Here is a 22,951-nt window from a genome sequence, read left to right on the forward strand (position 1 = left end):
CAATATCTTTACTACTTTATAATAGTGTTAATATGTATTTTGGAAAGTACAGATTTGTTATTTCATAAGGAAACTGTTTCGGAAATTAATATTTATTTTTTCTATACATCAGCAAGATCGAGATAAAAATATCGTTGTTCCCGAGATAAACAATTCTTTTAAGATCCTGAATTCAGATCCAATTTGAACATGGTGTAAAAAAAGTTTAGGATGTCTACAACATACACAACACTTTCCTTGGATATGAAAATGTCACACAACTGCATGGAGCTCGCGGAGGAACTATTTTCTTTCTACCACACAATGAACTGCAATAGCTTTGTTAAATTGTATTTTCTGCATAGCTATTTTGATTTACATTTCATGAAAATCTAGAATCATATCGAAAATATTTTGTTTAATCCTGAAAACATAGCTATCATTTAAACGTTTTTCCCAGTAAATGGTAAATGATGTACCTAAGAATTCCGCTATCATATTCGAATTCACTATAACCCTCTTGATGCAGGCCCCACTGTTTGCATTAAGATGCAAACAAGTACTAGCCTGGTTCACGGTAAGGCATATGGATTTTTACAAATAAAGAAAGAAAGTTATGATATTTGGACGCATGTTGATGTAACTTTTTTTTTCAAAGTGACCTACAGAACCGATTCGTAATGGATCATACGTAATGAATCATCCTATGTAATTTTTAATCTTTGTTTATTGATTATTTCAGAGCACTGGAGTCGTATGGAAAAATTGTCTCTGGCTAATGGAGATATATTCAGGTTGTGGGCTGGTACGAAACTTGCTGTATTTATTTGGAGCCCTAAATATATCGAGGTAATGTAATTCTCAAAATGTTAACATGAATGTAGTATGACCAGTTTTCCAATATATACAGGGTGGAAGCGATATGAGCCTGTGCATTGAAAGAAGGGATAGATTAGATGAAAATAAACAAATAGTACATTATGTAACGAGACTATAATAATAGTAATTAAGACGCAAGTATGGATATTTATGAAACGAGCGCAAGCGAGTTTCATAATATTCATACGAGCGTCTTAATTACCATTATAGGCAAGTTTCATACGACTTTTATGCTCGACCATATTTCTAACTTGAAATTATTCAGATGTATACATTTTATTTGTATCTGACAAGATCGGAAATTCGGAAGAGACCTTGTTCTAGGTCGTGAATTGTGAGATGTGGGCAGACGCGAAATTTGATTTTTTCCGAGGAATAATAATGTCATTGACCTTGATGTAATCCCGTTAAACTTGATATAACCTTGATTATTGAATACGACATTGAAAAACGAGATGACAAATTGAATTTGTTTGAATATTATTTACAATTAACGCTAATTATTATAGTAACAGAACATAACCTTCTGCGACGGTATTGGATTTCCAGCCTGCGTGACTTTTCGCTAATTCTCTTTCGATTGCATATCCGAGAATAATCGATACTTGGGGTTTTATAACGTTACAAAGCTGACTTGTCATTGACTGAACACCTGTAAGCTGAGTTGTTATTGGCTGAACACCTGTAGTTTAATGAGTAGGTGTACTTTAATGACATGCATTAAAGGACTGCTACCAGGTGTATAATTACGAGATTTCGGCATTGTCGAGCATAAAAATATATTACATCTTTTGAGATTAAATGTATGATTCATTAAATAATTGCATCGAAAGTTTAAACTCGTTGGCAACGTCGCAACAGCCAAAATTTCGTACGGAGGCATTGAACTCATCGGAAGTCAGATGTAAACAAAAGGCTACGTATTGCAAAATCAAGTGTCTGCTTCGGTCCGGGGTTTTCTTCACCAAGTTTAAAATCTCTCTTCCCTGTCAACAAATTCGTCAGTCGTTATCGATCCCGGTTGCGAAATGTTGGAATTAAGCTGTCCGTGTGACACACAAACTAGCAGACAGCGGTGAATATCTATGCACTGGGTAATGAATGAATTAATTCATTAATGATTTAGCTATGAAGTCCCATGTTTGGGCAAAGGCCACCTGTGCTGAGGATAGGACCCCTTTACAAGACTGGTTCATGTGCACTCGCTTGGTGAGCTAATCCAGGCGAGTTGTAGATACTGTCGTGGGACGGTCCTTTTATGCAGTGCTCACGTGTTACTTAACATTAGCACTTTGACATAAACTGAGATCACTATTTACAATATTTTAACTAGAACTTTCACAAACACTGACTTTATTATTTACAATATTTAATTGGCACTTTTACAAACAATGACTTTGCTATTTACAATATTTTGACACGTATGTTTGCTATTTTCAACTAGCACTTTCAAAATCAGGGTTTATTATGTACAAAATTTAAAATCCTACCGGAAACCTTTCTGTATACACGCGTAGAATGGCACCGTCAGTTGCGATAGGCTAAACTGAATGGCAAAACAAACTTCACTTCACTTCAGATAAGTAGATCGATTAATACTAGAACAAGACGACCTTGACCTTCGTAAGACAGTCGAGGGAGAACAGCTGATTATGTTGCCACGTCTAGTCTCGTTTGTCAGGCAACAAATTTGCAATACTTTTAATTTAATTTACACGAAATACGACACAGAAAAAATATTCTTTATTACATTATCTATTGGTATTGCTAAAAATCAAGATCCCATGCATACTAATTATCCACAGCGACGACGTTAAAATTTTCGAAAGAAGCATTTTCTTTTTCGAAACCTCTAAATTTCCAACCCATTAGACTTTTTTGTTACACTCAATAAGAACAATTCGCCCTGCAAAGCTGCAGGGTTATTTCACTTTCACCCATAATGACAACCCTATGATAGGCCAGGTTGGCCCAGAGGGTGGGTAGCGAGAGGTTAAGGCTCCCATCTTTACAGACAATCGGCAAGTTAATTATACTGGGTGTTCAGTTCAAAGTGTCTCATGGCTCGCTGTATGCCGTCATGTGGCTAGTCGATGAGCCTAGAGAGTTCAGTCTTCCTACACTTCCGCAGAAGTGTATTACCTTTGTGCGAGAGAAGTTGCCTAGCAAGTACGGCGTTCATTCTGAAGAGTACTTATCGATAGGTACGATAACGCCGGTAGTGGCAGGAATGTGAACTGTTTCGAAACACGTACTGAGGTGAGTTTTTTCTTACTGTCGGGATATAGGGAGAGGGTTAAGACGATTACTTACGTATTTGTTGACATTAACTTCGACGGTCAACATGGACACGGAGCATTTGATTTGTATTGGGGAATGTTGCCGTACGCAACCGATGAAAACTAGACTTCGTGGAACTGCCATGAGAATCGCAAAGTTTACTGCGTATGCAGTATAGACTGTATGAGAAAGAGACGTGCAAAGGATGGAGTATGCCTCTAATGTAAACACTGAGCAGTATACTGCGGTTACAATAAAACCTGTATCCTGCATTCAAAAAATATAATGAATGATCATTGAAGTAGGAAATGTCTAAACATGTAAATACACAATTATTTTATAGTGAGATATATTAACTCTTAAAATTTAATGTAAGATACTCACAGCATCGTTGAATAAGTGCATTGCAGTGAAGAGTTACGTACATTTTGAACGATTGCAAAGTAACCTCCCCGATGGTCACTTAAACAGTTTTTATTTTGGGAAAATGTACGTTCGACATCACACGATGTAATGTTAATGTTATGTTTTATTTAACGACGCTCGCAACTGCAGAGGTTATATCAGCATCGCCGGATGTGCCGGAATTTTGTCCCGCAGGAGTTCTTTTACATGCCAGTAAATCTACTGACATGAGCCTGTCGCATTTAAGCACATTTAAATGCCATCGACCAACACGATGTAATACGTACACATCTGAAGAACGGACAGTCACTACTTTTTAGTACACCATCTTCAGACGTCTTGTCGTGACCTGATGGTACATCATTTATAATACGAAGTTGTGAATAGGCAGAATTTTTAGCAATAATGTTTCTCAACTTACAGTACATTTCACTTTTTTCTGAGATTAGTCAATTGTTATTTTGGATAACTGTTTGTGATACTTTATCCACTATATTAAGGGCTTCTGAGAGTTGTAGTTTAGACGATTCTAACAGGATGATGCTTTTGGACACGATTTTAAAATTAGAATTAATGAACAGAATATCTTCCAATAGCTGTTCAGAAGGCAATGATTTTACAGCTGCAACAGCGGAACTGTCTGTGCTATCCAATGCATGAATTACCTCCATTATTTTTCCATAATGTTCTGCATAATAATTAACAGCAACCAACCACGGTCCCCAACGGGTCAAGACTGGCTTCGGGGGTAAGGGTATTCCAGGGGCAATTATTTGTAACAGCAACACTCTCATTGTAGTATGTTTGATTGAATTCTTGTCTGCACTGAACAAATGTTAAGCTTTGACTATTCCAACCACAGTAATGCAAAAACAAGTGCTTACATAGGTATACATTAGCTGTAGCTGCTCTATCTATTTGGACCGGTCACAACTCTTAACATGAACTGCTTATACTACGAGACCGGGCGGTCGCTCACCTCCTCTATACTACCGTACATCGGCAACCTGATTGCATGCTGCGTGTGGCAATTCAACGAAGTCTAATGATAACAAATACCCTGGGTACGACTTGGCCGCGCAAAACACAGTTCGAAGGAGGTTATGGTAGCACACAGACCGTACAGACAGCCATCTGTTGCTACGACGTTCAAAGTTATACCGTACACGTTCTCAAGTTCAGATTGAACACCTTGATTAATAGGCAACTTCTCTGACACAAAAGCTGAAACTCGCTTCAAATCGCTGACTCATCAACAGTGACGTCATGACACACTTTGAAATGAACACCCAGTATATATACACCGTCCAACATGGGTACCATATTTTTGATGATTGAATTTCCTCTAAAAGTTGTGGTCTTTAATTGAGAAAACTGTAGAACTCCATGCAAGAAACACGCTTCAAATGACATCCTGCAATCAACATTACTTTTCGGCCTACAGTTTCTCTCATAATTTCAAAGAGATTTCATTAATGAAAACCCCCTTTCTGAATATGCGCAGGAACAACGGATTGTCCACCGTTGTGGAGTAACGGTTAGCATTTCTGACCGTGAAACGAGCGGGCTCGGGTTTAAATCCTGTTTTGGACATGTTACATGTTTCAGATTTTTTTCTGGGATTTTCCCCTCAACCTATTAGGTGCAAATGCTGGGTAACTTTCGGCGTTGTCCCTGGACTCATTTCACTGGCATTATTACCTTCATCTCATTCAGACGCTATGTAATCATAGCAGTTGAAAAAGCGCAGTAAGATAACTAATTAAAAAAAAAGTGTTGATAATACGAAACTCACAATCTGGATAATGTTCTTAAAACTAACGTCTTAATTTTTCATCACTCTGAATGCTCACTCCACCTCACAATCGTGTTTACACGCACGAAGTCATTTAAAATAAATCTTGGAATTTACGAAAACACAAAATTAGAAAAAAATGGACATTTGAAAAAAGGGACTTTAGCATTCCGTTCACATTTTTCCCGGGACAGGGAATAAGATTCTGAAAAAAGGGACAATTCCGTTAAAAACGGTACTTCTGGTCAGTCTACATTAATGCTAAGCCATTAACGTCAATACATTTTGGACTACTACCAAATTGTGCGGTCTAGAAACAGAACATACCAAATGCAATTTTTCACAGTTGGAATTAAAAGTTATTTCCTAAAAGTTAAAAAGAAACACTACCAAATAATGTAGTTATGATTTTTGGTTTTAATCATTTGTATGCAGTATCGATAATGGAAAAAATTACCTGATTACAAAATGTACAATATGCATTGAAAAATCTCTCCTAACGTAGAAACAAAACGTACCATTTGTATTTGCATTATGCCACGTTTACACGTTACAAGTTTGGACAGGTTCTTCCTCAGTTGGATTTATCGAGTCAATTTTTTGTTTAGTAGGATTCTGAGCTTTTTTTTTTTTTTTTTTTTTTATAGCTAGCGATTGCGTCGATCCTTCAAAATGAATCCTGTTGTGCCGGAGGACTAGGCATTCTGGACCATGACATGGGTCAGGTGTATTTTTTTTCTCAGTTCAAGCAAAATTCCAATAATCTGTTAGAGAGACAAATTATTCAGAGTTTTTTATGCAATGTTTATACAGCAAAATCGAATAAATTTGAGTTCCAAAGTAAGTAATGTCATTGTTTTGGCATCACAACGTACCAAGTACAAAATGTAAATTAACAGTTTTGAGTATTTCGGTAAACAAATTATTTTCAAAGGTAACAACATTTCAACAACCAGGGGGAAAAAAAAAAACACATAGAATGTTTTTGCATTTTCCCGAAAAAAAAAAAAAAGATTTTGTACGTTGTACATTTTGTTCCTAGGCGCCTCATTACTAATGTTGACGATATCCTTTTTCAGATTTTGCTCAGCAGCACTAAAGAAATCGGAAAGGGCTTCGGCTACAACTTTCTTACACCGTGGCTGGGCTTTGGACTGCTAACAAGTACAGGTGAAGTTCTAATATTATTACTATTTTATTTATTTACTTTATTTTATTGGATTATTTTACGACGCTTTATCAGCATCTAAGTTATTTAGCGTCTGAATGAAATGAAGGTAATAATGCCGGTGAAATGAGTCCGGGGTCCAGCACCGAAAGTTACCCAGCATTTGCTCGTATTGGCTTGAGGGAAAACCCCGGAAAAAAACCTCAACCAGGTAACTTGCCCCGACCGGGATTCGAACCCGGGCCACCGGGTTTCGCTGCCAGACGCGCTGACCGTTACTCCACAGGTGTGGACTATTATTATATTACTATGATGTACCGAAGTGCACATGGAGTTTCAGTGTAGTAATTCTGCGTTTCCACATGTTGAAGAATCGGTAGAAAGGAGACTATGATAAAACGTAAGTAATCACTTTGTGATTGAAGATGGAGCCATATTCCGTCAGACCCCGGCCAATTAGTCACGCGTAATGAGTGCACCTCTGTACTTGTGATTGGACATTGTGTCTACTGTGAAACGGTACACGAGGTTAGGCCAACAAAGGGGAACACAGTAGGTAGAACTTAAACTGAGAGGATAAGTATATATAAATTTCAATCATAAGACACATCTGTTTGCAAATGTTTATTTGCTATATGAATATGGAATATATTAACGTTTTCGCCTTATTGGGCATCATCAGATATAATACAATATGTAATCTGATCCTTGATCAAATTGAGCAAATAACAAATGAGCAATGTATTATACATGGTGTTGGATCTTCATGGGCTTTATGTATAAAACTATAAATAAAATTGGAGGATAATTAATTTCAATGTGATGCAAACTTTTAAAATTGAAATTGGAATTGATTGTGTATACATATAACTCATGTTACAGTATAAATACAAATTAATCAATTAGAATTATACGGATTATCACTAATGTTAAAATAAATTATGAATAAAATGAATATATTAGCTTAAAAAGAATTAATTAAAATTCACATTGTTCGAAGAATGAAATGTCTTAAGGTACTATATATAATATTGATGTTGTGTTGTGACTGATGGATCTTATGTTGTCGATTGGTTGTAATTATACATGTAGAATTTCAATCGTGTACTGAAAAACAAAGGTGGGGAGAATCAGAGTTGTAATTCGTAATAGTTATACTTGATATAAACATTAATTAATAGTCAAAATAGAGAGGATGTAAAGTTATTTATTTTAGAGAAGAATGTAATAAATTGTTATAAAATTACTTACGTATACTTTCGCTTGTGATCTGAATGTTATCTGACATTGATGCAAATAGTGGTTGTTATTGATCATTTAGATCTAAAATATTCTATCTGATTTTAATAACATACAGATAATTATCATTAGATGTAAATGATCAATAACAACCACTATTTGCATCAATGTCAGATAACATTCAGATCACAAGCGAACGTGTACCTAAGTAATCTTATAACAATTTATTACATTCATCTCTAAAATAAATAACTTTACATCCTCTCTATTTTGACTATTAATTAATGCTTATATCAAGTATAACTATTACGAATTACAACTCTGATTCTTCCCACCTTTGTTTTTCAGTACACGATTGAAATTATACATGTATAATTACAACCAATCGACAACATAAGATCCATCAGTCACAACACAACATCAATATTATATATAGTACCGCAAGACATTTCATTCTTCGAACAATATGAATTTTAATTAATTTTTTAAGCTAATATATTCATTTTATTCATAATTTATTTTAACATTACTGATAATTCGTATAATTCTAATTGATTAATTTGTATTTATACTGTAACATGAGTTATATGTATACACAATCAATTTCAATTTCAATTTTAAAAGTTTGTATCACATTGAAATTAATTATTCTCCAATTTTATTTATAGTTTTATACATAAAGCCCATGAAGATCCAACACCATGTATAATACATTGCTCATTTGTTATTTGCTCAATTTGATCAAGGTTCAGATTACATATTTTATTATATCTGATGATGCCCAATAAGGCGAAAACGTTAATATATTCCATATTCATATAGCAAATAAACATTTGCAAACAGATGTGTCTTATGATTGAAATTCATATATACTTATTCTATTATATTACTAGGCATATCTGAAAATATAAAATGAATTGTAAAAAAAAAAAAATAAATAAATAAACTGAGAGGGTTTCAATCCGGCATCGGAACTTGAATCCGGCGTGGCTTAGTGGATAAAACGCCAGCACGTAAAGCTGGAAACCCGGTACCGGAGAGAATTTATAAGCTGAATATATAGGAGATAAACTAGAAGCATCACTGCGCACCAGGGGCGGCCCGTACCTATGTGCTATAGTGCTACAGCACAGTGATATTTTTTGCTCAAATAATGTATTTGTAATACCATAGTATCTGATCTGTCATTTAACAATTTCCCGTGGTTATATTCATGACGTATTATCGAGTGTTTAGTCTTCGCTCTTTACTCTTTGGTGCCTCAGGGGGTTCGTTGTGCTACTCTGAAATTCATATGAGAATGTAGACATTTATGCGCATGTGCGAAGCTGAAATCACTGCTCTGATTGGCTATTTTTAAGCGGGAAAGTGCTGTAGTCAGCTTCAGCACAACACAGCTTGAAGATTACAAAAGTAAAGCGTAACGAAAGAATGCTTGTTTGTGGAAGAACTCGGAACTATTTACACTGTATTTGGTAATTGAAATATCAGACTGCTGCTGCCATCTACCTGTAGGACTAAGAGGTTCCTCCTGAATCAGCTAGCAAGCGACGGAAAATGGAATTCTAGAAAATTGAAGCCAAGGAAGTATGTGATTGTATAATTCAGGAAACTACTCACCGTTTCCAGTCTTTAAGCTACCTAGACGCAACAAAATTGTTAAACAGCAAAATTTTTGAGAATTTTTCGTATAATTTTCGTGAACGCGAACTTGAAGTTGCTGTCAACAGCTATACTATACTTAACAAAAGAGTGTTAATGACGCAACTTGGAGTTCTATACGGAAAACCCGACGTCCGAAATATAGATGGAGCTGTTCAATTGTTACAATACATAGTCTCCAACAATTTACAGGATCCGCTCTGTGAAGTAACGAAGTTGTTAAATATTTTGTTTACAACACCAATGACCACTGCTGAGCCAGATAGGTGTTTTTCTTGCTTGAAACGTATAAAAACGGGTTTTAAGGAACACTATGTCTCAGGATCGCCTCACTGCTCTTGCAATACTGTCAATAGAAAAGTGTATGATGTCCAAGATGGAGGGGTTTAACACCAGGGTAATTGACAAGTTCTGCAGTAGGAAGGAACGTCGTACGGACTTCATATTTCGTCACTAGGCGAGTCTCAAATTAAGATAAATACATATAAGTGTATACAGTAGGCCGATATAGCGATTGTAGCACCAGCCGCTACTGCTGCGCACTTATTTTCAGGTATGGACATTCGACCGCGTGTACGAGAAGTGCCATTTACCATGTGATATGGTGACGTAACGTAGACGTGATTCATAAGGTATAGTTGTCCTTATTGGGTGATACATGGAACATCCCTAAGCACTTTAAGCTAAAGAGGCTTTTGTGCCCGTGATAGAATAAGTTGCTTGCCGCTATGACAGCTCTATCTTCTACCAGCATTGCAGTCACAAATGAAATTATATTTTGTCTCTGCTTTTTCACAACAAAATTACCACAAATATAACAAAATTAATTTGGATTATTTACACAACGCCTCCTTTCCATTTTATTAAACAAAAATTTAAAGTGTATTTCAAAATAATTATAGATTTCACGCTATGTGTAAAGTTGCCAATATGTGGATTGCTGTGGACTTCGTGTGAAACTCTCTCTCACACGCTCCACATTTGCCTCACTTACTGATGGACGACAGGTTGACTTCCGCTTACAGATGCATCCCCTCGTTTTGAAGTTAGCGTACAACTTACGGATACTCGGCCCACCGGGTGGATCAACACCAAATTTTCTTCTAAAATTGCGTTGTACAGTAACAACAGACTGAGATATATGAAAATCTAGCACACAAAATGCTCCTGTCTCCATTTTTCTATTATATCGTCTCCTAGCAACGAAATTAACAAATATGCGATAGGTTCACCAACATAACAAAAATATTTGAGTTTCTCTTTCCATTGATACCAATATCATATTTCTAAGTGTCTCCTAACGAGTTATTCAAGTTTGTAATCGGAAAGGTCATTTATAGTAATACTGTATAATTTCTGATGACATCAGTAATGCGATTCTTTGCGAACAGCATTTATTCTTTCAGAAACACTATTATTCCCTTGAAAATGAACGAAAACCGTTCATTATGTTCTTCAGGAGAACACTGGCACATCCATAGGAAGCTGCTGACTCCGGCCTTCCACTTCAGGATCCTCGAGCAATTTGTCGAAGTGTTCAACAACAATGCTAACATTTTACTGGAGAATCTGTCAAAACATGTCAACGGCCTTGATTTCGAAATCAGACCATATATCCAACTGTGTGCATTGGATAATATCAGCGGTAAGTATTTGAAATATTTTATATTTATATAGCGATTGAGCCTAAGTTCACATAAACATTGTTGTGATATTACATGAATGTATGCTACTTACTTCATCGTCTCAAACATTCTGAGAAGAAAACTGTTAATTAGCTCATGCCATAAGTCTCAAACTGTGCATTCAGATCTTCACACCAGATAGACGAATATAAAAAATGAGTCCCTCTTACCAGCTCTTACTGTGGCAAGGGTCTCTTACACGCAACTCAAGAACTCGCATAACATTCTCTTAGGAGTGATGATTGCAGTTTGTCTTGCTAAAAAGTGAAAAATTTAAACTTGAGATTAAAGAAATTAGTAAGGCAACTTAACAATGGAGTAGATGACTAACTGCTAAATATTAGACTTATTACTTAGCCTACTTGTGAATATAGGTTACAAACTTTTTCAATTGTGTTTGCTTCTTATCATACAGACTCTTGTTTTTCTAATGTGTGCTATTTTATTGCTTATATTAATTGTTTATTTTGTCTTCTTCTTCTTTCTGCTTATCTACACTGCGGGTTTGAACTCCCGACTATGAGCGTTGCTCATTCATGGGTAAATTCATTTAATTTATATTTCTGTTTTGTTTGATATACTGTGTATAATAGTTTTTGTTTCTATTACATTTAATATGCATTTTTATAGTTTAATTTTTGTAATGACTATTTCGTTTATATGACGTCATTCCATTTTCGACCAATGATGTGTAATGAAATTTTGAATTCCAACCAATCACAGTCACACTTTGCGATAATTTTTGCAGCTAGATTTATCGCTATCAATTTATCGCATGGTCGTTCTTTTCTTTAGTCGTTGTCGCCAACTGTTTCCCCGTAAATTGATAATCATGAATACATTAAGATGCAACTACACGGTTAAACTTTTATTTCAACTTTAAAGCCACGAATGCAAGATTGATATTTAATATTAATTAATATATTTACGCAGTGAAGATGACGTTCAAAACGGCGCACCACGTAGACACAAAATCTTCATGCATCTTAATTGAATGTACCTTTTAAACTTGATTCTTTCAATATTCTTCCCAGATTGCACGCATAGGCGATTGGAATATTGAACTGTGTAGATGGAATTGAGTTCCGTTACACACTACAGCGAGAATGCGTTTGTCGAGCTGTAAAAAATGCTTTCGTGTAGGCCTAGCACTGATTGTAAGTAACGGTCGAAATAAGGCACAGCTGACATTGGTCCTACTTCCACATGTAACGTAACCTATAATTGTAGCCTATAAAATTTGTATTTTGTGAATGAAATTAAATAATTAATAGAAAGTCAGATGTTCAAATTTATGTAACATCATCGCATATCAAACCCAAAGACCTTGCATAGTAATAATGTCTTTGATGAAACTGCCTTCCGTATGGCGTGATAAAATTCGTGTTTTAATTAGGCCTATCTATATAGAGATGGCTTCACTTGTATAGCCACATATCTCGCTGTGAATACATAAGCATTGGTATATAGCTGTCCCCACTGTTACTGTTAAATTATGATTTCAGCAGATAATGAAAATGTATTTGTGTTATAATAATAAGAGAAAAGTCCAGTACATGTAATTAACATTGTTAAACCTGTATTTCGCTTTTCGCAATTGGCATTACTGAATACTAAGCTTAACATCGAATTTCTTTATTGCAGTAATAGATATTCATCTACGAGTATTTCAACTTCACAATGTCTGAATAGGTTAAGTATTCGTTAATATACAATTATTAACATCTTGTGATCGAATTTTAGGTATATATTATTTACATTTTTATTTTATTCACGAAATAGTCCTCATAAATGCCACTCGAAGTCTGAGTTTTCCCAGATAAATCTCAGACTCTCGTGACATTACTACAGATAAATTCTGTTTGTTTGTTTTGTTTTTGTTGCATTTGTATTCCTTGTAGTATGGGCACATAATACAGAACTTTTTGAAATTTCTGGCTTACGTGGAGGTAAGTCTGCACGATTACCCACATACGTTCAGACTTACCACATAGATTTATGCAAAGAAATCATGAGGGGTCGCTGTAGTCAAATTATTTCCCATGGAGAAATGCAATCATTCGAGAAATACTATTCCTCTATGGTTCTGAGTTCATTTGTTCGCGATTCCTTAGCGCCATTCCTGAATACTATATCTGTATTATCATCATTTCATAGTAGTCGTGTAATATTCAATGAGGTAGGCGAGACCTCATATATAATGAATATGTGATATGTGCTACATCTGTAGTTTCGCTCTTATAAGTGTTATTATAACTTATAAATGAACACAGATCGCACACAAACGAACGAGATGTAAGATGATGTGCTAATTGGACTTGTTACTTCTTTGTAATTATTATTCAGTCAGTTTGCAAAGTATATTAACATCTTCTGACAGCCAAATCAATAAATTTCTCGTAATGCAAGAAACCATTCTTCTCTATCCAAACATTTTCCTTCTCTTTACTGTCTTCTCTCTCTGTAATTAGAAGCGCAAAAGAAGATCCAAATGGAGTACGAACTGGTTGTTGGAAAGGAAAAAAAACATTCCCACATCAATCTGCTGATTCGAACCTAAAGACAGAAATAATTATTTGAGTAAGGATGAGGAAACATACCTCGAATTTTCACTGACTAAAAACGAAAATAGGGCAATGAGGGAGTTTAAATGTGTCATTGCAATATTCTTTGCTTTTTATTTTTTATTTAAAAGCATGGAAAATATTGATACATTTCTATAAATTTTAAGAGAAATACACGAGACTAGTTCTTAAATCTGAAATTCATAGCGTGTCGCTAATTCGCTAGATAGAACTACAAAAAAAAAAAAAAAACAATGAAATCTCGACCAGATGCTCACCGATATCTTTTATTTATATCGTTACCTTTGGTGCCACTTAATTTGGAGAGCGCTATAGTCGGAAAATTTCAGGTAGTTGTGGAAGTCTGGAGACTTATCTCAAGGCCAAAAGCTTTGAAATGAAGCAGGGGCGTATTTTGCGGACTACCCGGGCTACCGGCGGGTAGCCCAAGGAAATTACAAAAGAAAAAGTTTATAATATAACATAATGTAATAATTTTGTATTATTAGTTTTACCATAGTAATTAAAATTAAAGTAATTGTTAGATATATTTTGTGTAATAATAGGGTCAGTGGTAGCCCAAACCCTTTAACCAGTATACGCCACTGAAATGAAGGTCGTTTCAAAAGTAATGTCTCCTATTTATTTTCATGGAAACTATAACAGATCCAGAGGGCGTAATAACACAGGTAAATAGAGGAAGATTTCAGCTATATATATAGTTATTTTTCCACATTATCACCACCATTTGTTATGTATTTTTGTCAGCGACGAAGAGCCTGTATACCCTCTCCTCTTCTGCTAATAACGCCAGCAGTGATATTCAAGAAGTTTAACAACCAGTTCTCTCATGTGTACCTACTGTGCTCTAGAGTTGGGTCGATTAGTGAACGAATCGTTCATTCGAACGACTAATAATAAAGAATCGTAAGAATCGATTCGTGGTATCAACGAATCGTCGTTCAAAAGAATCGTAACGAATCGTCGTTCAAAAGAATAGTAAGGAATCGGTATGATATCGTAACCCACGATTCTATTAGTTGTTTGATGTAACCTGTCAACGGACATTTCCGAACCGTGTCGAATGCTCCCGAGCGAGAGTGAAATCAAAATATGTACTGCATTTGTTAAGTATGGAAAATAATGAACACAAACCTGAAATGTGCATAGTTAAATAGAGATGTAATGCAAAAAATGTACTTCGTAATAAGGTTCAGTTGATAAATTATAATTTAGAAACATTATCTTGGGTAATTTTGTAGACTAATGGAGGTCATGCTGAATGGTTCCAGCCAATGAGAAAGAGACAATCCAATGTCTCGCCTCTTATGCCATCTATGCGAGAGATGTAGAACGTTTTTGTTCTACGCGTGGTTTGCAAAGGAAAGTGTTCTGTAAGTCTTTCGTTGACGAATCGTTGGAATCGCAGAGTAGGAAGAATCGTGAACTCGTTGACGATTCAAAAGAATAGTTGGAATCGTGAACAAATCGTTAGAATCGATTTGTAATGTATGATTGAATCGTTGGAATCGACTTCTGAAAAAGAATCGTGTTGCCCAACTCTACTGTGCTCCAACCACGAGAAAGTCTCTGGCGGATGAGACGAAGGAGCGTAATGCTGTGAATGAATGTTGATGTCATAAGGTCACACACGTGGGTACTCGTATCTATATTGGCTCGCTGTCACAGCACAAACAATAACATTGATACACACATGTTTATACTACCCTAGTTACAAAATTAGATCACTGTTAATCTCCTGGTCTCTTAATCTCTCCATACAGGAAATAACAAATGCAGGAGAGCGAATGGTTTTTAAACAGACGTTATCACGATAATATTATTTATCTACTTCGCTCCAATAGATGACGCAATAGTAAGCACATTCCTTTCATGGTTGATCTCCTGGTTGGAGAACAGTATGTTAAACATATACGATATATGTCCATGGCAATTCCAAATATTACCTAGAAATAATTTAACAACCGGTTCTCCGAACCGGCCGAATATCACCACTGAACAACGCCATATCATCAGCAAATCTTATACACTTTATTCTTCTTTCTCCTACTATCACTCCTTCCAAGTTATGAAAACAATTTTTTCACTAACTCCTCCAAGTAGATGTTGAACAGGATAGGTAATAAAAGTTATCCTTGTCGTACTCTTCTCCCAATTTCACTTCCTTCTGACATTTCTTCTCCAAGTAGATGTTGAACAGGATAGGTAATAAAGGTTATTCTTGTCGTACTCTTCCCCCTATTTCACTTTTTTCTGACATTTCTTCTCCAAGCAGATGTTGAACAGGATAGGTAATAAAGGTTATTCTTGTCGTACTCTTCCCCCTATTTCACTTTCTTCTGACATTTCTTCTCCAAGCAGATGTTGAACAGGATAGGTAATAAAGGTTATTCTTGTCGTACTCTTCCCCCTATTTCACTTCCTTCTGACATTTCTTCTCCAAGCAGATGTTGAACAGGATAGGTAATAAAGGTTATTCTTGTCGTACTCTTCCCCCTATTTCACTTTCTTCTGACATTTCTTCTCCAAGTAGATGTTGAACAGGATAGGTAATAAAGGTTATTCTTGTCGTACTCTTCCCCCTAGTTCACTTCCTTCTGACATTTCTTCTCCAAGTAGATGTTGAACAGGATAGGTAATAAAGGTTATTCTTGTCGTACTCTTCCCCCTAGTTCACTTCCTTCTGACATTTCTTCTCCAAGTAGATGTTGAACAGGATAGGTAATAAAGGTTATCCTTGTCGTACTCTTCCCCCTATTTCACTTCCTTCTGGCATTTCTTCTCCAAGCAGATGTTGAGCAGGATAGGTGATAAAGGTTATCCTTGTCGTACTCTTCCCCCTATTTCACTTCCTTCTGACATTTTTTCTCCAAGTAGATGTTGAACAGGATAGGTAATAAAGGTTATCCTTGTCGTACTCTTCCCCCTATTTCACTTCCTTCTGGCATTTCTTCTCCAAGCAGATGTTGAGCAGGATAGGTGATAAAGGTTATCCTTGTCGTACTCTTCCCCCTATTTCACTTTCTTCTGACATTTTTTCTCCTATCCTGACTTTGACACTATGACTTTAAATGTTACGTTTGGATTTGTCTTTCAGAAACGTCTATGGGTGTGACTCTGAATGCCCAGCGAGGAGAAAATACGGAATACGTTAAAGCCGTTGACAGGTAAGATAAACGGTAACTACTGTATTATTAAACATATATACCCCTTCTCTTATCTCGCAATTAGACACGAGATTTATATGAAAATCAGTGACTGTCAAGACGACAAGTAGTTAGTTACCATATCGTTTGTGGTAATAGTCAACGTAATATACAACAATTCTATCATTGTGAGAGGTATGTATGTATTTATGTACACTGCAAGTGGGCATGCACCCGGTGGCAGTGATACAACCCTGTGGCAGTGGTAGGAAAGGACTTAACATAGCTTGATTTTTTGGAAGACCGGGCCCGGGTTGGATTCCTGCACATATGCACAAACTGGCTCATTGTACTCTCTGTATAGGGGTAAGGGGTATATGTACTGTCCATTGCGTTTGTGACTCTGAATGGCTTACGTACTATTATGCGTTTCATTCTTCATATACCATTCATGTTGTTTCTTGTGTCTGCAGCATGGGCAATATATTTATTCAAAGACTACCAAAGCCATGGATATATCCTGACTTCATTTTCTCGCTTACATCTAGAGGAAAAGAACAAAAGAGATGTCTCTCTATACTACATGGACTTAGCAAATCTGTCGTAAAGGCCAGGAAGGAACAAATGAAAAAATCGAAATTACAAACTTCAGAAGACTCTGATGAATACCAGTGCGGTAAGTAGCTGATTCTGTATCATTCAGAACTTTTAATTCTATATCCACACAGATCATAGATGACTGGACTGCAATCCCTGCTTGTAACTGATATAAATACAAATTCTACATCTAAGGAGTAATTCGAAAATTCGTGGCACCAATGTTAGTATTCAACTGCCCTAGCGGTGACCAATGTAAACTGATAGTATGAGATGGAGTCGTGGCCGATATGAATCTTATTTATAATCTACATGCAATGATTGTACTAAGACTGTTATCTGCAATGCAACGCCCTGATGCGGACAAAATTTAAATAAGAGCAGAAGCCACTCAAAATTATCTTGATTGCTATGCTTATGAAGGTATAATAATCACTTGTTCTGTTCTAATTGGAATGCATGTGGATGAGGCATATTGCAATCACTTCTTGGACGCCAGAAAAGCCGAAATCTCTTGAATACCTATCCCATTATGCTTCACGATGATACTCGTCACGTGGTTGTCCAAGTGATTAATTTAATTGTGGAACTGCACAATTCTAGAGTATCCTCCGTATTCTCCGGATATGAGTTTTTCTGCAACTACGACTTATTTCATGAGATGAAAAAAACCACTGAGAGGAGCAAGCTTTAGAAATAAAAAGGTCAATATTAACAGTTGTAGAGCGATCAATCAGAAGCTTAGAGCAAAGTGACGTTATGGCATCCATCTCCTTCCAGAGGTGATGCTGGAGGAGGTTACTTTTCAGAATTATAAGTATGTCAATTGCGGATAAATAAGCTTTGATTTTAATTAAAGTATTGGTACCAATTTTGAATTATTCTGGTAGATAGAGAGACTTGCGGAGTATCATGCTACTTCAACATTCAGAATATCAGATTTTTACGTCTGGTATTCTACCATCTTAAAATATTCAGAGAGAGAAAAAAAGAATGAAGGGAATCCTACAAAAGAATAGATGGATAGACACACACGCACGCACGCGCACACACACTTGGGGCATGTTGAAATATATACTGAAATAAACCACATACGCAGACCGACGGTCCTCTGAACGGACAGATGGACGGATGGACAGAGAAACTGATAGAAACCAACATCGATTCCTAGTCTGGAAATGGAAACATATCCTCCCACTGTAACTAGACATGACGTGTTCTTACCTTTTGTTGAGTTTGAAAATATGATTGGCTATGTCGAATACAATGTGAAGATGCTAGTTAATTATTTATGCTCGACCATGCCGAAATGTAGTAATTATACACCTGGTAGTAGCCCTTTAATGCACCTCATTAAAGTACACCTATTCATTAAAGTTCAGGTGTTCAGCCAATGACAAATCACCATTGTACCATTATAAAACCGCAAATATCGATTATTCTCGCATATGCAATCGAAAGACAATTAGCGAAAAGTCACGGAGGCTGGAAATCCAATACTGTCGCAGAAGGTTATGTTCTGTTACTATAATAATTAGCGTTAATTGTAAATAATATTCAAATAAACTCAATTTGTCATCTCGTTTTTTCAATTCTAAATCAATTTCCGGGTTATGTCAAGACTAATGTTCATCTTATTCTCTACGTTATATCAACGCCAATGACATTCGGCCTCGGAAAAAACCAACACTTTCGCGTCTGCGCACATCTCACAATTCAGGTCAGTTCGCTACTCACATAACCATAACATGACCTACTTTTGAAAAATTTCAAGTTAGAAATATGGTCGAGCATAAAAACTCGTATGAAACTTGCCTATAATGATAATTTAGACGCTCGTATGAAAATTATGAAACTCGCTTGCGCTCGTTCCATAAACAAACATACTTGCGTCTTAGTTACTACCATTATAGGCTCTTTGCATAATGTACTATTATTAGTGTCCAGTGGAAGATTAATTGTCTGAGCAAAAGTAAATATTTCAAATTATTTCCCAGGTTTAATCACCCTTTTAAATTTTCTCAGGCATTAAGCGCCGGTTGGCATTGCTTGATCTGATGCTTGAAGCTTCAGATGACGGAATCAAACTCACGGACGAAGAGATAAGGGAAGAAGTAGACACATTCATGTTCGAGGTGAGAATCTCAACTTCACACATGTCACAGTTAATAATGTTAACTTCAACATTTTTGGGTGCAGTAATCTATTATACGAGTAAAACGAATACATTACTTCCTCAGGGCCATGATACAACCACGGCAGCTCTGTCGTTCGCACTCTGGAATTTGTCAAAGCACCCAGATATCCAGGTGAGCATTGTCAACTAAATTGACTAGAAACATGTTTTCTTTTATTATGGCTACAAAACATGACCTTTCATTCATTCGTCGAGTGATGTGACAAGAAGTTGTTCTCACAGATTATCTGAAGTATTGTCTTTCCACTTAATGAAAATGAACAATGTAGTGAATACATACGACACAAATTATGATCTCAATGGCTTCACATAAAAAAACTGTTTCGAAAACCACTTTCTTCACTGGTGTGGAGAACACCATGGTGCCGGACCTGCAATTCTCAGAATTAACAATTATTATTCAATCCTATGTACTCGTATTTGGGTCATTCCACGTCGAATCGCACAGCAATAAAACACGACCTTCTAGGAAATGGTCGAATTTTTTTTCATGAAATCCAGACATCAAATAAGGAGACCCGTATTTTTTTACTTTCACAATTATTAATTATTTGTGTAGTTATGAATATTTGAAGTTACGCAAATTATGCGCGCACTGTTACATAAACTCAATTGGAACTCTGTGTCTACATATAATTGAGATTTGCGGTTTGGCGCATTTGAAAGACGAAATACAACACTTTTTATTGCTTTAGGCCTATCACAAATAAATTTAAAATTTGGCCTATTTTTTTAATCGTTTCTTTTTCAAAGCAAAATTACTATATTAAATAGCCAAGTTAAAAATCTGAAAAAATATAGACTTGTTCGCTGATGTATTATCTGTAAACTACTGCATTTATAAATATGGGATCGGCATCCATACATTTGTAACAATTTATTTTCCGGAGGCATGCACGCGCTCGCGATGCCCAGCTAATGAACTGCTTGCAGCCATAGGCTAGAAGGCTGCCCGTGGAAATTCTCCGTTGCATCTGATGTCACCATACTAATCATCAAATGATTAATACCTTAAGGAACAGTAAATATCTTATCTAAAATTATTTTATTATTGTCAGATCAGCTAAGAGGGGAAGCCCTTCACAGTGTTGTATGTTTATACTGTAATATAGCCAAGTGTTTGATGATAGCAAGGCTGGGTAAGGCAGTAAACTTTATGACAGTAAACAGATGGCAGGAGAGAAAAATAATCAGTTTGGGTTTGAATTTCGCGAAGTGACGTGACTTCTATACAACATGAGTGATGGTAAAGATCGCGTAATATAGTATAACACGTGTTTAAATCCATTTACCTTCTTAATCACGCTTTTAAAAAGAAAAGTACATTAAGACGCGTAAGTCGCGACTTATTGATAAAGCTCAATTTAAAGGAGTCTTTGAGTGTGCAAATATGTGATTTGTTCCGTAAAAATCAATCAATTTCCGCATAGGTCAGGTGAAATTATATGTGAGGCCGGTAGTTCTTGTGATAATAAACATGAATCAAATGAAAGTGCGGACAGAGAAAGTGATTATCCCAGTACTTCTTCTAGCAGTTCTATGGCTACAGTGTTAGAAATCAGTAATATTGAGGAATTAAACAAGAGTTTGATGTCAATAGAATCCCCTAACAAGAAAAGAAAGATACAACAAAACGATACCCCCGTGAAAAGTTTCAAAAGTAAAAGCTCCCTAGCATGTTAAGTTTTTCATGTAGAAGATGCATCATTATCCATTCAAAAGTCAGCCATATTTTATTTTTGACGGAATGCAAAGAAAGGCACAACCTGAAAAGTACATAGTTATTGCAGACTTTTCTGAAAATTATTCATTTGTAATACAAGATTCAATACAAGGTGTGCATTGGAACATATGCCAAGCCACAATACAATACAATTTTAATTTTACTTCCTACTTTATTTTATTTTATATTCTCTTATAGGTCTATTAATATTATATCCGAACTGTGACCGAACACGAGCGCTGCTCATTCGGTCTCAAATTTTGTTAATACTACTGCAGCTCCTTTTTTATATTGATTGTATTATTTTATTTCTATTTCTCTTGTTTGTAAATATATTTTTTATTCTGTATAAATAAATAAATAAATAAATAATTAAATAAATAAATAAATACATAAATAAATAAATATATATATAAATATATAAATAAATATATATATATAAATAAATACATAAATAAATAAATAAATAAATAAATAAATAAATAAATAAATAAATAAATAAATAAATAAATAAATAAATAAATAATTCCTTTCGTAGTATATTTCAAAGGAGATACAGAAATTCGTTACAAAAGTAATGTCATCTCAGAAACCATGAAACATGACACCGATCCCTTTCACTTTTTTCAATCCGAAGCAATCAATTTCTTAAAGCAAGAATTCAACGATATGAAAAAAATCATCTACTTTTCCAATGGATCAAGTTCACAATACAAAAAAAAAATTTAAAAATAATTGCTTACATGAAGACGATTATGGAATTAGTGCTGAATGACACTTCTTTGCAATGTCGCATGGTAAAGGTCCATGTGTTGGCATTGGAGATACTGTTAAAAGACTTGCCACGAGAATTAGCCTATACAAGATCCTATAACAACACCAAAAAAAAAAACTGTTTGATTAGTCACAAAGAACATTTCTAACGTGTCATTTATATTTTGTCCATTAAATAAGCACAAAAACCACACTGAAAATTTGCAGGCCAGATACCATAATCTAAAACCAATAACTGGTACATTAAAATTATATTCTTTCATTCCGTTGTCAAAAAAGTGAAGATTTAGTAAAACAATTTTCTTTCAAGAATGAAGGTAGGCGAATGAAAATTTAAAGTGTGAATGAAAACAAACATTTGAAAAGCATAATGTACAATTATTTGAAGATATCATAATAAGTAAATTAGCAGTGTTTCCTCGAGTAACTTGATCCGTACTGGGTGTAATGTTGCAACGTTCAGTCAATTATCCAGCGCCGATAAACCTCTTAGCGCGCTTTAACGCTTCCCGTCCACTGCTGCTGCGCCGACCGCTACACATTCTGTCATAAGTAATTAAATTTCCATTAAACTATTGGAGATCCCGTTCTGATTTTTTCTGGAATTATTAAGAATACTTCAGTGCACCTAGTAGGCATTTTTTATATTTCTAATAGGGCTATTTCACATTGATGTATATGTTTTAAAAATTGAATTTTAAAAAAATAATTGAAATAATTATATTAAAATTAGTTAGTAAATATTTAATAAAAGACAGTACTTTAAGTTTTAAATGCATTTTTTTAATTTAACATCAATATCGTTAGAAATATGCCGCTTTAAATGTTGCATTGTGC

The 22,951-nt window shown here is 35.4% G+C and overlaps 1 protein-coding gene across 1 annotated transcript in view; it reads left to right on the plus strand.

Annotated features, from left to right (window-relative positions):
- LOC138695212 (cytochrome P450 4C1-like) overlaps positions 1-22,951 on the plus strand; it is a 53,904-nt gene that overhangs the window by 25,093 nt on the left and 5,860 nt on the right. The window contains exons 3-9 of the mRNA XM_069819671.1: positions 722-828; positions 6,418-6,508; positions 10,867-11,052; positions 16,775-16,844; positions 17,297-17,499; positions 19,440-19,555; positions 19,661-19,729. Coding sequence (XP_069675772.1) covers positions 722-828; positions 6,418-6,508; positions 10,867-11,052; positions 16,775-16,844; positions 17,297-17,499; positions 19,440-19,555; positions 19,661-19,729 — 842 coding nt within the window. The remainder of the gene's footprint in view (positions 1-721; positions 829-6,417; positions 6,509-10,866; positions 11,053-16,774; positions 16,845-17,296; positions 17,500-19,439; positions 19,556-19,660; positions 19,730-22,951) is intronic.

This window comes from Periplaneta americana, chromosome 2 (genome assembly GCF_040183065.1).
Source record: "Periplaneta americana isolate PAMFEO1 chromosome 2, P.americana_PAMFEO1_priV1, whole genome shotgun sequence".
In the NCBI taxonomy this organism is placed as follows: domain Eukaryota; kingdom Metazoa; phylum Arthropoda; class Insecta; order Blattodea; family Blattidae; genus Periplaneta; species Periplaneta americana.